Source organism: Nannobrachium achirus (assembly GCF_963921795.1).
Source record: "Nannobrachium achirus genome assembly, chromosome: 24".
Taxonomy (NCBI): Eukaryota; Metazoa; Chordata; class Actinopteri; order Myctophiformes; family Myctophidae; genus Nannobrachium; species Nannobrachium achirus.
The window spans coordinates 6929159-6947275 of NC_137831.1; the positions used below are offsets into that span (position 1 = coordinate 6929159).

The window sequence follows — 18117 nt, forward strand, 5'->3', positions numbered from 1 at the left end:
ATGATTCTGAAATACATTCTGCATAACGAGTACTTTTACTTTTGCTAAGTAGAATTCAGAACACTGGTAACAGTTATTTCTACATTGTGGTATTTCTACTTTTACTCAAGTCCTATGAGTACTTCTACCAGCACTGCAGCACCTAACCCCCCCCCCCCCTCCCCTCAGTCTGTCTGTCTGTCCCCCCATCTCTCTCTCTCTCTCTCTCTCTCTCTCTCTCTCTCTCTCTCTCTCTCTCTCTCTCTCTCTCTCTCTCTCTCTCTCTCTCTACCACATCTTACACAGCTCTGCTGTATCTCCTACATAATAACACGCTATCCCTGCATACAGAGGTTGTGTGAAGGTGGTGTGTTCTGTATGGAGGAGGGTCATGGTGTCAGTAACACTGTAAAATGACAGAGTCCCTGCACTGTGATCCAGGTACACCCCCACTCTGCCTCCTATGGAGGGACAACGTCCTGACACTGCAGTATTAACATTGTTGTGTCTGAACGTGTAGCTTCCATCATAGCAAAGTAAACACCATGACTTGCTATTGTCTCCAAACCATGACTCATCACCCTGTCTGTTGGTGTCTTTATAACAGACTGCTATACGGACATAGCTTCCACTCCATTCCACTTCCCAGTAGGACCTCCCACCTTCACACAGACTCTCTTTACTCAACACCTGGAGGTAAGTGGTGAATCTCTCTGGATGAACAGGGTAAACTTGGGGTTGGTATGTTCCAGTCACCTTCCTGTCCTCCTCTGACAGGACGAGGTAGTTGCTCACTGTGTTCACATCCAGTGAGAGTGAACAGGAATCTGTGAGAAAACACAATGACAAAACATCACAACTAATTAAAACCTCATCAATATTATTATTGTTGTTGTTTATAGAGTTTAGAGTGTTATTGTCACCGTTGCAGGGGGGGGGGGGGGGGGGGGGGGGGGGGAGGAGGAGAGGAGAGGAGAGGGGGTGGGGGAGGGGAGGGGAGGGGAATATATACCTGTACTGTGTGTGTGTGTGTGTGTGTGTGTGTGTGTGTGTGTGTGTGTGTGTGTGTGTGTGTGTGTGTGTGTGTGTGTGTGTGTGTGTGTGTATTTACATCACTTGTGGGGACATTACATAGACTTCCATTCATTTTTATGCAAGTCCTGTGGCCTTACCCTAACCTCTATCCCTAAACCTAACCCCTAACCCTAACCCTAAACCTAACCCTAACTCTAACCCTAAACCTAAACCTAACCCTAACCCTAAACCTAACCCAAACCCTAACCTCTATCCCTAAACCTAAGTTTTTAATGGGCTCAAGGAGTTGGACGTCCTTGCCCTGCACAGTCTCTCAGGTTTAGGTATAGTCTTATTGGTTTACATAGTATTATTCACGTTTTTCAATGTGGCTTGGGGAGTGCTTGAGTCAAGTTTAACCAGTGTTGGCGGATGATGGAGAGCCCTTGTAGGCCAGAGCACCAGAGCAGTACACTGTCTCTTTAAGCGCAATTAGTTCATTATAAACCCTAACCCCTAACCCTAACCCTAACCCTAACCCCATAACCCTATAACCCTAACCCTACAACCCCATAACCCTATAACCCTAACCATAACCCCATAACCTTATAACCCTAACCCTATAACCCTATAACCCTAACCCTAGCCCCATAACCCCATAACCCTATAACCCTAACCCTATAACCCCATAACCCTATAACCCTAACCCTATAACCCTATAACCCTATAACCTTATAACCCTAACCCTATAACCCTATAACCCCAACCCCATAACCCTATAACCCTATAACCCTAACCCCATAACCCTATAACCCTAACCCTAACCCTATAACCCTATAACCCTAACCCCATAACCCCATAACCCCATAACCCTATAACCCTAACCCTATAACCCCATAACCCTATAACCCTATAACCCTATAACCCTAACCCTAACCCTATAACCCTATAACCCTAACCCTAACCCTATAACCCTATACCCCATAACCCTATAACCCTAACCCCATAACCCTATAACCCTATAACCCTAACCCCATAACCCTATAACCCTATAACCCTATAACCCTATAACCATAAACCTATAACCCTAACCCTATAACCCTAACCCTATAACCCTATAACCCTATAACCCTATAACCCTATAACCCTAACCCTATAACCCTAACCCTATAACCCTATAACCCTATAACCCTATAACCCTATACCCTATAACCCTAACCGCATAACCCTAACCCCATAACCCTATAACCCTAACCCCATAACCCCATAACCCCATAACCCTATAACCCTAACCCCATAACCCCATAACCCTATAACCCTAACCCCATAACCCTATAACCCTATAACCCCATAACCCCATAACCCTATAACCTTAACCCTATAACCCTAACCCCATAACCCTATAACCCTAACCCCATAACCCTATAACCATAACCCCATAACCCCATAACCCCATAACCCTATAACCCTATAACCCTAACCCCATAACCCCATAACCCTATAACCATATAACCCTAACCCTATAACCCTAACCCCATAACCCTATAACCCTATAACCCTAACCCTATAACCCTATAACCCTATACCCTATAACCCTAACCCCATAACCCTATAACCCTATAACCCTAACCCCATAACCCCATAACCCTATAACCATATAACCCTAACCCTATAACCCTATAACCCTAACCCTATAACCCTATACCCTATAACCCTAACCCTATAACCCTATAACCCTAACCCTATAACCCTATAACCCTATAACCCTATAACCCTATAACCCTATACCCTAACCCTATAACCCTATAACCATATACCCTATAACCCCAACCCTATAACCCTATAACCCAATAACCCTATAGCCCTATAACCCTAACCCTATAACCCTATAACCCTATAACCCCAACCCTATAACCCTATAACCCTATAACCCTATAACCCTAACCCTATAACCCTATAACCCTATACCCTAACCCTATAACCCTATAACCATATACCCTATAACCCTATAACCCTATAACCCTATACCCTATAACCCTATACCCTATACCCTATAACCCTATAACCCTAACCCTATAACCCTATAACCCTAACCCTAACCCTAACCCTTTAACACAAACTCAAAAAATGGAGATTTGAATAAACCTTACAAGCCTTGTCATACTTGAAGCAAGTGGTCCTGACTGTCATACAACAGTCAGTACTACTTACTTAATCTCAGAGGGAACCTTTGGAAACCTATTGAAATGTAAAATGAATAGAATGAGAATTATCATGGCGTTTATCATGCGCTTGCCCAGGCCTTACGGCCTGGGCATAAATATAACGATTGCATTCACCACGGCTTCGTAACTCGCGCGGCCGGCCCTGGCCCGCTCTTCGCGGGCACTCGCGCCTGCGGCGCTCGGGCGCGAAGAACCTAACCCTAACCCTAACCCTAACCCTAAACCCTAACCCTAACCCTAAACCTATAACCCTAACCGTTGTGGGGACCTACTATTTTGTCCAGGGTCTGGCTTTCTGCTCCCATGCTCTGGACATGTTTAACACTTGGGTGACTGAAAATAAAAAACTACCACTACGCCTGCATTTATCGTTCATTTTGACCGTTATATTCTCTCCCTTTTGGCCCAGGAGCGCAACACTTCCTCCCCCTGCTGCCAGCGGGGGTTCTATTGTCTTCCGAATTTGAATTAGCATTTCAATTGACCTCTCAATACTCTCGCTTTCAATGTTAACTTCATGGTTTAGCAGGAAAAAAACAGGCTTGGGAAAATGACACTAAGTTTGTAGCATGATCTTACTTTTAATGTCACTGGTTTAATTTCGTATCGCTTCGCAGCGCAGCCCAGCATCCGCGCCGAGGCCTTTGTATTATAGCAGAATGTTGAGTTTTGAAAGTCATTTTAAAACAGTTCGGTTTTGCATGCAGGAATAAATCAATGATCAGCGTCTTTGCGCACAGTGCGCCATGCAGTTTGAGTGGTTATAGACACGTTTGTTTATCCAGAAACATATCTTTTATGGCTTTGTTTTATTTATGATTTGGGAGATTCAAGGCCAACACAGCGGGGCGCACCGCGCTATTGATTATGCGGTGAAAGGCAAGGTTATGTGATGTCCCGACATCATGCACGCATGCATGCATGAGAGAGAGAGAGAGAGAGAGATATGCCTTGCGCTGGAACGAACGCATGCATGGTTCGATCGTGGACGTGGTATAAAAAAGTATTAAAAAAAAGACGTGGAGAGAGAGGCAGGTTCCTTTCATGTGGGAGAAAGAGAGAGCGTAAAATGAAACCAAATGGACCCGTATGGTTCCATTTGGCTTAGTTTTGTTCATTGACAATATAGGGTATTTTGTTACACAAATAGCCAATCTTCTACAAGCTCACAACGCCATACGAAGCGAAGTAAAAGAATTAAGCCTTCATATGTCCCGATTTTCATTCGTATTAGCTATTATTAGACAACTCACAAAACCAGCCAATGAATCATGTTTAGGTAATGTGATGTCCCGACATCACGCATGCACGCATGCATGCAGAGAGGGAGGGGAAAGAGAAAGAAAGAGAGCGCTCTCGATAGTTAAATATAGGTCTATATATAATAAATAAGGTTCCATTTGCGCAAACTGGGCTCGGGAGAAAGAGAGAGAGGGAACGGTGTAGCAGAGATAGACAGAGCGAGGCAGAGAAATTATGAGAGAGAAAGAGAGAGAGAGAGATAATTCACATTCTCTTCACTCTGTAAAATGTTCACGTAGTGTTTTTTGCTTAGGCATGTAACAATGAAAAGCAAATGATTATCCATTAGAAATTAAACGTGCAGGACACAAGTGTCGGGTGCCTATACTGTTTGATCGGCACCGTGACATGCGTGCCCATCTAAAAGCCGTCTCCACTCGGACAGAACAGGCTGACTGCACCGGGAGATTAGGGCCGTGTCTCCCGGTGCAGCGTGTGCCGTGTAGGCATATCTATACAAGATATTCATTTTGGCCGATAACTTATAGATCACCCAGTTGTTCTTTCTATGTATTATTAGCTGAAATGATGCTTAGCTTTTAGAAACACGCTGTGCAGTGGCAGCAGCGTCACACTTCTCCCGGTCAGCAAGAGCATCATCTCCCCGCAAATGATTGCTCCTGCACGGCTAAAATAATAAGAGGCCTACATTATATACAACATAGCGATTCTCATAATTAATAGTATATTGATACTATTTATGAAATAAAACATTTCCAGGTAGTGGTTTTAACACACCGGGTGCCCACGAGGTGTCTACAAGCCAATCTCTTTGATGTCGCTGGAGGCCCACGACGCGTTTGACGCGTTTTACAGTAAACTATACTGTACTGTAGCTACTGCACTTGGCTGCCGCGGTGATGAAACAAACTCCATTTCCCAACATGCAGCGCGCAATTACGTCATCCGGACGTGCTGTGTGTCTCGTTGACTTCCTGTCTAACGGCTGCACAAAAACGTGGTTTTCTCCTAATCTAGCTTTTAAATCACTTTCATTTCAAAACGGCAGCCTCTTCTACCTGCCATAACACAAACAATGTGGCTTAGAAATGATAAAAAACGGTCCTGACTGAAAGAAAAGATTTTCGCGAAATAAACAGGACATACTCCGATTACATTTACTCGGATTACTTTTCTCGCCAGTACTCTCGCCGGTAGGTAGAATGACGCGTTGCCATGGGCACCAGCAACACACACACGTCATACATCCGGGCACTCGATGTGTTAATGTCTTTGCTAAGCTGACAGTGAAATGCAAATGATCGCACTCCGGGAGCGCTAAACGTGTGAATTCTCTTAGGAGGGGGAGAATGGGGGAGAGCGGTCTTTTCTGCCGATAACTACCGTCAGAGTGGTATAATTGTATTTTATTTCATAATTAGGAAACGTTTCAGAAGCGGGAAAAAAACGAGAACATATATCTTGAGTATTTAGGAAAAGTCATGGAAGGGGACATTTCTGAGACCTTCACAGGGAGAGTTATTGCACTTTGAAATCTCACAATCGGCCTAAGGGACCGGTTAGTCACCCGTGTGTTAACGGCTGTGTCCTTCAGTCTAATCGGTCTAAGCAAACTGTGTGTGTGTGTGTGTGTGTGTGTGTGTGTGTGTGTGTGTGTGTGTGTGTGTGTGTGTGTGTGTGTGTGTGTGTGTGTGTGTGTGGTGACAGAATACATAACTGTGTTACAAGGTCACAAAGCGTTGCGGACGTGACACATTGTGAGCTTGTAAATCGTCTATTTCGTATGTGCGCGGCCCCGTACGACAGACCAAGTATACATTCACTACTAACAGCTGTTTGGAGAAAGACCATGTGACCTACTGTAACATAATTGCGACCGTCAGGTCGCAGTTACTATCAAAACCTCGACCAGCTGTGAGTCCGTCAGTCAGTCAGTCTGTCTGTCACACGTCACATGTCACACTTTCCCCCTGCTCATATCTCCGCAACCGTTGCCCCGATCCATGCCAAATTTTGCACACACACTCCTTGCCTACCAAACCACTACCTCCACCCATCAATTCACACATGACCCTCTTCTAGCGCCACCATGAGGCCGATTCTTGCAAAAAACATTTTTGGACACTGCTCCTAAAATATTTGCCCTAAAATCACGCAAATCGGTACACAGTATGTCTACACTCATGTCATCAACATGGATCTGTCCCATATTGTGCCACCATCAGGCCGATTTTTTCAAACACGTTTTTGGACATTGCTCTTACAGATGTTGCCCTAAAATCATGCAAATCGGTACACAGTATCTCTACAGTCATGTCATCAACATGGATCTGTCTTATATAGCGCCACCATCAGGCCGATTTTTTCAAACACATTTTTGGACATTGCTCCTACACATTTTGGCCTAAAATCACGCTGCGACCTGGTTGCTTATCTCCCGATTAGGGAGTCTTACTGGTGATATTCTTTGGGTGTGTCATCACATCTCCATACCGTCAGAAACCCAACTTTTCTTCAGAGAGTTCCGACTTTCCTACGTGCAGATTTCTGAACTCTAATTCTGGGTAGTGCTTTTCAAAAGTTGATTATGACGTCATTTTCTAGTTGAACCGGACCTTTCCGAGTGTATGGACAGGCCTTTAACCACTTTCATTGTCACTTTTATATTGCAAAATAGCCGATCTACAAGCTCACAACGTGACCCATCGAGTTGTGAGCTTGTAGATCTGGTAAATAGTTAACTCCTAGTGTAGAAAATGTCCTCCTGCCTAGCCTGGGGTAGGAGGAGCCAGACTTGACACATCTAATGAGCACACCTGTACTGATTATAGATGGCCTTTAAAAGACACCCACCCAGTCTGTTTGTCATTTGTTTGGTTTCCCATTTACCTTGAGTTTCAGTTCCTTATGTTTATTTTCCTGTGTTACATTTTTCCTGATTTGTTGATGCATCATTTGAAGTAAGTACCTTGTTTGTTGAGTTATTGTTTGTTCCCTTCCCTTAGTTGTATGTATGTATATTGATTGTTTGCTTTCTTTGTTTCTTTGTTATAGTTTAAAATCATCAATACCAGTTCATCACCACCAGTTGTAATCACTGCCATCCCTGCTATTTCCATCATTCCATGCCATAAATAAATCCTCCAATTTTAACCATCTGGGCCTGGTTCTGGTCATATATATATTATACTCTAATAGGTATTCTGATATCCAAATATTATATCCCAGCAAACAAGTTAACATCAGCTATCACAGTCTTTAACAACTAGCCCTTACCCGTTCAAAGATATGAGCTCCGAAATGATGTGCAGTGTGTGGGTTATGGGGTGCACTGTGCACACAGTATATGAGGGATGGAAAGTAACTTTAACTGATGCTTGCATGATAATATGTAGGAGCATCAATGTAAGAAATACCCGTTTCGTTTAATGGCTATAGAGATACTGTGTACCGATCTGCATGATTTTTGGACAACATCTGTAACAGGGCCAGACAACCGCCCACCCGCCTGCGCACACACACACACACACACACACACACACACACACACACACACACACACACACACACACACACACACACACACACACACACACACACACACACACACACACACACACACAGAGCTGGTTAAACATGTTGCCTCATGCTAGATGCAGAATAGATATGCCTCATGCTAGATGCAGAATAGATATAGATACACCATAAAAATGCTAATATACAGCATATGATTTGTGAAAGTGACAAACGGGCTTCACAGTTATGTCAGGTGTGTTCATATGCTAATGGTGATGCGATTTCAGATCAATTGCTCCAACCACTGAGGAGAAACGCTGTGACAGACAGACAGACAGACAGACAGACAGACAGACAGACAGACAGACAGACAGACAGACAGACAGACAGACAGACAGACAGACAGACAGACAGACAGACAGACAGACAGACAGACAGACAGACAGACAGACAGACAGACAGACAGACACTCACTCACTCACTCACTCACTCACTCACTCACTCACTCACTCACTCACTCACTCACTCACTCACTCACTCACACAGACAGACAGACAGACAGACAGACAGACATTCGGAAAATTATATGTTTGATAAGTATGCAACGTCGCCCTTTCGCATCGCGCCAATTCTTGACTATCTGGCCAACCACAGCGTTTCTCTGATGATTCTAGTTGTTATCAACCCTAGGAGACACGGGGAGAACATGCAAACTCCACACAAAAAAAGGCCCTATCGCCAACCCCACCTAGGGTATGGGCGATAGGGCCTAAACATGGAGATGTGGAGAACACTATATATGGAGATAGTCCAGTCCATCATGTCATATGGGACTACCGTCATAGACAGTAGCCATTGTTAGGCCGGAGTCAATGGCTGTCTGTCTGACTGTCTGTACAGGAAGTGATGTCACATGACATACTTTTTATGCCCATATATGAGTCATTCTGTACCACATCTCCATGTTTAGGCCAAACAGGTTCGCTCCATTTCTCCATCGTCGAGCTTGACAAGGAGGATACCGCACATTGTACCTCATCCACCCTTTTATTCTCTCTCCTTTTGGTATCTTTATCCTCCTCCTCCTTTTTTTCTTTTTTATTCTTCTCTTTTTTTCACAGCCGCCCCCATATTTACTTTAGAAAATATATATTAAATTCTAAGAACGTTTCGAGTACCAGTTTGATACAAGAGCGAATAAGCGCTACACTTCTGGAATCCTGTGCGTCGACTTAAAAGTCGGATCCAGGCCTAATAACTTTATCTAGCCGCCCTCGTTGCCACCTCCTTTTCTTTTCTGAGACACATTGTACCTCATCCACCCTTTCTTCTCTCTCCTTTTGGTATCTTTATCTATCTTTATCCTCCTCCTCCTTTTTTGTCTTTCTTAGTCTTCTGTATCCTTCTCTTTTGGCTACTGTCTATGACGGTAGTCCCATATGACATGATGGACTGGACTATCTCCATATATAGTGTTATCCACATTTTGTGTAGCCGCCCTGTACAGGAAGTGATGTCACAACTCGCTGACATCACACTGACATCACAGAGGTTACGGAAGGAAGGAAGGAAGGACACTCAAGCGACACGGTTTTTCAGAGTATATGCGACCTTCGGTCGCAATCAATAGTGACTATATACAGTCAATCAACAGTGTATTTATGAATGTGTCATCTATCGCCTATCATTATGTAGACTACAGTTTGGTGAATTTATGAATGTATTATCATTGATAATACATCATTCTACCACTTTTTCTAGTCACATGTTCAAATACTGGATTCTGATTGGCTAAATTCCGGAGGTTATGGCAGAACAACCGCCGCAGTTGTGTGAGGACGAGATCAATGCGCCTCAGTGTACATCCGGGGACTTCAGGAGGTAGTCGGAACACCTTTCCCCCAACCAACATATGACGGTCGTAGCGGTCCTATGTTTACTAACGTGCGTACGACGTCGCCGATTTATTTGGATCCAATGCAATCCGCCAACTTTAAAGCCCCTTTTCTCTGAACCTATGCCTTTCTGGAAGCGAACAGCCTCTATTTACGGCCGGAACGGTCCTTCTAACTGACGTTAGCTTAGCTGTATGCTAGACATCTTTCTCTGCATGGAGTTGGCGTCATCTGGTGGTGAGTAGAAGATGTTGTTTGTGGAACTATTTGCTGTCGTCGCGGAAGTTTTATAGGCAATAATGATTGTAACTTAATATCCTTGCAAGTTACAACTATGTGTTTTCTTTCATGTATACGGAAAAAAGTGGTAGAAAAGCTATTTACCACTCGGGGTCGGACATTATGCTCTGATAATGTCCTGTGTGAGGGTGTTATCGGACTCGGCTTCGCCTCGTCCGATCACACCCTCACACAGGACATTATCAGAGCATAATGTCCTCTCACTCGGGGTAAATTGCTTACATCATTACTCTTATTATTATCAGCTTCATTCACAGTAGTATGTTAATGAGTGCATGTCACATGCTGCTGTGTATATGAGCTGCTCATCTACATAGATGGATGTGTGCTGCTTTGATTTCTTGAATAAAACAGAAGACTTACATTTCCTTGCAGCTGATTTCTGCATCAACACAGCATCGTCAACCCTGAGGGTGGAGGAGAGAAAAAGGTCAGGTGTGAATATTTACCAATAGAAAAAAAAACATTTAGTATTATTTTACACCTTTGACCATTAAACAATACTATACAACATGTTAATATTTGTTAATATATCGCCGTTAGCGATCACTTCTTACCTTTGGTGAACATTCTATCCAAAAAGTGAAGGTTTTCTGTTGATCTTTAATCGTTTTACTTCTTTATCGTGGACGAAAATCAAAGCAACGGGTTGAAATAAATAGTTTATATGGCTCATTTTGTCAGCCGGTCCCATGTTTTTTAGACATTCCGGAAGTTGCGGCCGCATAGGAAAACATTACTGCCTCCCCTGGTCACGTGGTATACACACAACGGGGAAAACACAGAACCGGCTGACGAAATGAGCCATATAAACTCTTGATTTCAACCCGTTGCTAAAACGATTAAAGATCAACAGAAAACCTTCCCTTTTTGGATAGAATGTTCACCAAAGATAAGAAGTGATTGCTAACGGCGGATCGTTCACCCAGCAGGGAGATTCTGGGATACGCCGGGGAGGAACCTCATCTCGGAGCTGCGTAGCAGTGGAGTGAGAGGTTCCGAAAGGAGCTACACCAGACTGCTCAGTAATAACTGTAGTAAGCTATATGCTACACCAGACTGCTCAGTCATAACTGTAGTAAGCTATATGCTACACCAGACTGCTCAGTCATAACTGTAGTAAGCTATATGCTACACCAGACTGCTCAGTAATAACTGTAGTAAGCTATATGCTACACCAGACTGCTCAGTATTAACTGTAGTAAGCTATATGCTACACCAGACTGCTCAGTATTAACTGTAGTAAGCTATATGCTACACCAGACTGCTCAGTATTAACTGTAGTAAGCTATATGCTACACCAGACTGCTCAGTATTAACTGTAGTAAGCTATATGCTACACCAGACTGCTCAGTATTAACTGTAGTAAGCTATATGCTACACCAGACTGCTCAGTATTAACTGTAGTAAGCTATATGCTACACCAGACTGATCAGTAATAACTGTAGTAAGCTATATGCTACACCAGACTGCTCAGTCATAACTGTAGTAAGCTATATGCTACACCAGACTGCTCAGTCATAACTGTAGTAAGCTATATGCTACACCAGACTGCTCAGTAATAACTGTATAAAGCTATATGCTACACCAGACTGCTCAGTATTAACTGTAGTAAGCTATATGCTACACCAGACTGCTCAGTAATAACTGTATAAAGCTATATGCTACACCAGACTGCTCAGTATTAACTGTAGTAAGCTATATGCTACACCAGACTGCTCAGTATTAACTGTAGTAAGCTATATGCTACACCAGACTGCTCAGTATTAACTGTAGTAAGCTATATGCTACACCAGACTGCTCAGTATTAACTGTAGTAAGCTATATGCTACACCAGACTGCTCAGTATTAACTGTAGTAAGCTATATGCTACACCAGACTGCTCAGTCATAACTGTAGTAAGCTATATGCTACACCAGACTGCTCAGTCATAACTGTAGTAAGCTATATGCTACATCAGACTGATCAGTAATAACTGTAGTAAGCTATATGCTACACCAGACTGCTCAGTATTAACTGTAGTAAGCTATATGCTACACCAGGGGGAATGGCCACACCAGTTATATGAAATGTGTTATTTATGAGCACATTAAGTAAAAAGTTGCCTACATTTAAGCCGTACAGATGTGCCATTTCAAAACTTCACACATCATGCCATTGGCAAGACAGTAGATTTTTAGGGGATCTGCAGAACGTTGAGCTTGTAGATCAGCTATTTTTTATATATTTTTTTACCTTCTCTGACTTGGAGGTTTATATCTACATATGAAGGTGGATTGTGCTTTCCAATGGCTATGGAATGGTTTCTTGCCATTTGTGAGTTTCAAATTAAGGCAAAACAGGGAAAGAAACCAGAATAAAGTCTCTCCCTACCTGAGGAACTCCAGTCCCCAGCATGGATCCTTCAGTCATAATGATTATACATGTATATAATGATTATATAAAGTCTCTCCCTACCCTAGGAACTCCAATCCACAGTTTGGATCCTCCAGTCGAGCAGAGAGCTGCTTCACTCCTGAGCCCAGGTCATTGCCTCTGAGGTCAAGCTCTCTCAGATGGGAGGGGTTGGAGGTCAGAGCGGAGAGCAGAGAGGAACAGCCTTCCTTTGACACCTGGCAGCCTGACAAACTGCACGCGCACACACACACACACACACACACACACACACACACACACACACACACACACACACACACACACACACACACACACACACACACACACAGAATAGATGGGTGTAGTTTTGACCACAGGTCCCTCATTTTATTGGGTAAGTGAAACTAGTTTAAAAAGAGTTTTTCCATTCAATTCAATTCAATCACCACCTCAGGGTGACATTTAATGAACAGTTTATTACAGGTTTATTGTGAACAGCAACACCAATCCAAGATGCTCCCTCCCTTCAGACACAGTATCAGAGACCTTATTCAGGACTTTATCATTTGTAATTAAGTTTAGGTATAATATTAACACAATAGGTATTGTCTGGCTTTTTCCTCCACCCAATTAAAACACATTGCCTGCCACATGTTTTCTATAAAACTCTTCCAAAACATGTCAGGGTTTTGGAGCATTGTGACTAATCTACAATGAATATTTTGAAAATGATGCCCTAACCCTAACCCTAACAAATAGAGTATACTGATGGAAAGTAGAGGTCTTCGGACCTGCCCGAGATCCGAAATTACCCGCGATCCGAACCGAACCGAGCCGGGTAACGGGGCCGTTTTCGAGCTTTTACCGCGGGGCGGGCCGGGGCCGGGGCCGTCTGCCCCGGTTCCCCGGGTATCTCCTGTTACCCGAGTGGAGCCGAGACAGGCCGAGATTGAAGTGAAAGTGAACGCAACAACTGCACCAAATAGATAACGCCACACGATGGCACTAAAGATGCAGCATGTAATCTGTTGCATTGGTTGTGAGAACTGAGAAGTAGAACTCACTCAGTCACAACAACACTGACTGTATCAGTTGGATTGTTATTATTATCAAAGATATTAACGTAACGTTTTGGTTAACGGTTTACAATGGAGTTGTCATTGCGTGTTGTCATGCTCTGCAGAGCAAAATGGACACTCAAAGCAGAAAGATATAATGAACAACACATGCGACAGAAAACGATAGCATTAGCATTGGCTAGACAAAGAAGAAGGAATAAAAACATGGATTTATTTGTATTTACAAACTGTCCGCATTGACTTACTGGTCTGGGAAAAGATCATCTTTTGGCGAGAGCGAGAGGCACAGCGCCGCTGACAGCAACAGCAGCACCGTGGCGACGTTAGGTAAGAAATATGTCTGATACAACTCTTAATATAATAACGTTGGCATTCTTTCATTTCGGGGCGACAGGTTCGGGTCTCGGATCTCTCGTTCTGCTCGGGTATCGGATCCAATTTTTCTAATAACAGGCGGGGCCGTTCGGATCGGATCCATCACGTCTCGGGGCTGATCGGGTAACGGTTCTCAAATTCCAAATGATAGACGGGGCCATATGGGTCCGGGTCCATTTCCCCCGGGTCCTTTTGGGTTCGGGTAGTTCAAATTGGACCCGTGAAGACCTCTAATGGAAAGATTAGAATCTATACTTTCACAAAAAAAAACAAAAAAAAACAACAACTGAGTTTAAATTATGTTCCATGATTTTTCTGTGAATTTCTTTTAGCTACTACTGTTCCTGCCAACAATGGCCTAATTTGATTAAAAAAGCCTAGAAAAAGTTTTTTTTTTTTACTATAAATAAATGTGTCTTATTGGTTTGATTTCGTTGTTTCAAGCGATTACTTTGATCACTTTGCTGGATTGCTCATGTCTCGTCGTGTGTGTGCAGGGGTGTCGCACCCAAATTTGGCCCTGGGTACAAGGATTCACTGCGGGCCCCCCATGAATGTTCTTCATAGCGGTGATTTAAAAAATAGCAGATCTAAAAGCTTGTAGAGCGCCGCGCTGTGAGCTTGTAGATCTGCTATTTTTCAATAGCTAAAGTATAAAATAAGTCCCCTCCACCTTGGGCCCTAGTAACTCAGTCCCACGTCCCCCCCCCTTGTGACACCCCTGTGTGTGTGTGTGTGTGTGTGTGTGTGTGTGTGTGTGTGTGTGTGTGTGTGTGTGTGTGTGTGTGTGTGTATTCGCTTTTTTCTCTCTCACAGACTGTCTTCTTCTAAATACACTCAACTATAAACTAATTCTACTGTCAACTCTAGGCTATCAATCAACTATCTAAACTCTAACTATAAACTATAAATATTCTATATTCAAATCTCAACCGATCGATTCCTCCCCTCCCCTCCCCTCTCTTTTCAACTCTCCTCTCTTTCTCCGTCTCCTCTCCTCCTCTCTCCCACTCTATAAAACTGTCTTCACCTAAATACACTCAACTATAAACTAATTCTACTGTCAACTCTAGGCTATCAATCAACTATCTAAACTCTAACTATAAATATTCTATATTGAAATCTCAACCTATCTTGCCGGCGTCTTGTGTCCCCCACTGCTGCAGTGCTTGCTGCCTCTCTCTCTCTCTCGGTTGTTTTGGTTTGTCTGATAACATTTGTTTCAATGCAGTTTTCTGACTTTTTCTTCATTCACGTGAATTACCTGGTTCCCTTTGATGTTGCCCTACAGTATTAAATCACAGGCAGCGCGAGAGGCGGTAAATAGCTGGGTTTAATGGAACGTATATAAACGTGATTGGCGGCAGATGTGTTAAACATAAATGAATGCTGACCTGAGTGTCTCCAGTGTACAGTCTGGACTCCCCAGTCCTTCAGAGAGTTTTCTCACTCCAGAATCGGTCAATTTGTTGTTACTGAGATCAATTTCCTTCAGACTAGAGGAGTTGGAGCAGAGGAGTGATGATAACTCGTCACAGCATGTCTCTGACAGGTTACAGCCGCTCAGCCTGAAGAAACATTAGTGATGAAATAATTTGTTCATGATAAAAAAACAATATCATTTTCTTTTCTCGTTTTATTATTTTCCATAAAGAAAGATAACATAATGTATAAAGTATCAGACTTTGTCTGCCTCCACCTAATTAAATAATCAGGGTAATCTTTTTAAAGTAAAGTATTTAAACCGGGATATTAATGGTGTTCTGTAGAAAATGTTCAGGAATACTGACCTGAGTGTCTCCAGCGTACATTCTGGACTCCCCAGTCCAGCAGAGAGTTTTTTCACGCCGGAATCAGTCAATTCGTTGTTACTGAGATCCATTTCCTTCAAACTAGAGGAGTTGGAGCTGAAGAGTGATGATAACTCATCACAGCATGTCTCTGACAGGTTACAGCCGCTCAGCCTGAAGAAACATTAGTGATAAAATAATGTGGGACCAAAATGATAATTAGTGATCAATTATTATTATTATTTTTTTTTTATTTTTTTCAAAAAGAAAATATTCAGTTACTATATCAGAACACTTACAGAGCTTTATTCGAAGCTTTGACCACTGGCAGAAGCCCCAGAAGAGCCTCTTCTGAAGCTTGGTATTTCTTCAGGTCAAACACGTCCAGCTCCTTTCCTGATGAGAGCAAGATGAAGACCAGAGCTGACCACTGAGAAGGAGAGAGTTTGGCAGTGGAGAGGCTTCCTGAACTGACGTACTGCTGGACCTCCTCTTCTAGAGAATGATCATTGAGCTCATTCAGACAGTGGAACAGATTGACGCTTCTCTCTGGAGAGGGATTCTCCCTGATCTTCTCCTTGATGTACTTGACAGTTTTCTGACTGGTTTGTGACTTGCTTCCTGTCTCTCCAAACAGTCTTTGCAAGAGAATCTGATTGGTCTCCAATGAGAGGCCCAGCAGGAAACGGAGAAACAAGTCCCAGTGTCCATTTGGACTCTTTGTGGCCTTGTTGACAGCACTCTGGTAGAGGAGATCTAGGTCACATTCGGACGACATGGAGGGTGTTTGTGGGTTTGACAGTTGGTTGACACCAGTGTGGATGAATGAGCCATAGACATGAAGGGCAGCCAGAAACTCCTGGACGCTCAGATGGACAAAGCAGAACACCCTGTCTTCATAGAGCCCGTGCTCTTCTTTAAAGACCTGTGTGAACACACCTGAGTACACCGAAGCAGCTCTGATATCAATGCCACTCTCCATTAGGTCTGCTTCATAGAAGATCAGGTGGCCTTTCTGCAGCTGTTCAAAGGCCAATTTTGCGAGAACCGAAATGACCTGAGCCTCTGGTGTTTGTGTTTCATATTTGATCTGTTTCTGTTTAGACTGAATCACCATGAAGTGGATGTACATTGCAGTCTGGGTCTTTGGAAGTGCTCCTTTCTCCTCTGTTTTCAACATGTTTTCCAGAACTGCAGCAGTGATCCAACAGAAGACTGGGATGTGACACATGATGTGGAGGCTTCGTGATGTCTGGATGTGTGAGGTGATTGTTCTGGCCTGGTTCTCATCATCACTGAATCTCTTCATGAAGTAGATCTCCTTTTGGGGGTCTGTGAAACCTCTTACTTCGGTCGTCCTGTCAACATATTCAGAAGGGACCAGATTTGCTGCTGCAGGTCGTGTGGTTATCCAGATGAGAGCAGACGGAAGCAGGTTTCCCTTGATGAGGTTTGTCACCAACACGCCCACGGAGGTTGGTTTTGTCACATCAGTCAAGATTTCATTGGTCTGGAAGTGTAGAGGAATCCGACACTCATCTAACCCATCAAAGATGAAGACAACCTGGAACCCTTTGAAGCTGGAGATCTCTGCTTCATTGGTTTTACCAAAGAAGTGATGAAGGAGGTCCACCAAGCTGTAATTCTTCTCCTTCACCAAATTCAGTGCTCGGAAAGTGAATGGAAACACAAAGTGGACATTGTGGTTTGCTTCGTCTGATGCCCAGTCCTGAGCGTACATCTGAGTTAAGACGGTTTTACCGATGCCTGCCACTCCCTTCGTCATCACTGTTCTGATTGATTGTTGTTCTCCAGGTAAAGACTTAAAGATGTCTTCAAATGTGATTGGTGTTTCTGGTCTGGATGGTTTCCTGGATGCTGTTTCAATCTGTCTGACCTCATGTTCTTGATTGACCTCTCCCCTCCCTCCCACTGTGATGAAGAGCTCTGTGAAGATCTTTTTCAGAACTGTTGGGTTTTCTTGTTTTGTGATCCACTCAGACAAACACCGGAACTTCTTCTTCACAATAGACTTGAGATGACGTTGATACCTAGCAGCAAGAGTTTCTAAATGAACAAAGAACAGAGGACATGCATTGTTAAGTCCATTTATATGGCACATTTGGTCCTCCAATGAGAAGTCGTTAATTCTGAAGTTAAATGGGATCATGTGTTTGCTGCTGTAGCTGAACGACGGAATAGTAAAATTGAGCCTGCGGAAGTTCTTTTATATACAGAAGGCAGGATGTGGTGTTGCTATCTTCCCAGGACCCCCCCTTCATACATTTGCTAACAAGTTAATTCA

The 18117-nt window shown here is 43.3% G+C and overlaps 1 protein-coding gene across 5 annotated transcripts in view; it reads right to left on the reverse strand.

Moving 5' to 3' along the window:
• Positions 1-231: 231 nt before the first annotated feature.
• The window catches only part of LOC308280445 (uncharacterized protein), a 36110-nt gene continuing 18224 nt past the window's right edge, over positions 232-18117 (reverse strand). For all 5 annotated transcript variants that reach the window (XM_080720714.1, XM_080720713.1, XM_080720712.1 and 2 more), the window contains 6 exons: positions 16112-17879; positions 15813-15986; positions 15417-15590; positions 12650-12820; positions 10556-10599; positions 232-806 (listed from right to left, as the gene is read on the reverse strand). In XM_080720714.1, the coding sequence (XP_080576840.1) occupies positions 268-806; positions 10556-10599; positions 12650-12820; positions 15417-15590; positions 15813-15986; positions 16112-17879 (2870 nt within the window). In that variant the 3' untranslated portion in view covers positions 232-267. The remainder of the gene's footprint in view (positions 807-10555; positions 10600-12649; positions 12821-15416; positions 15591-15812; positions 15987-16111; positions 17880-18117) is intronic.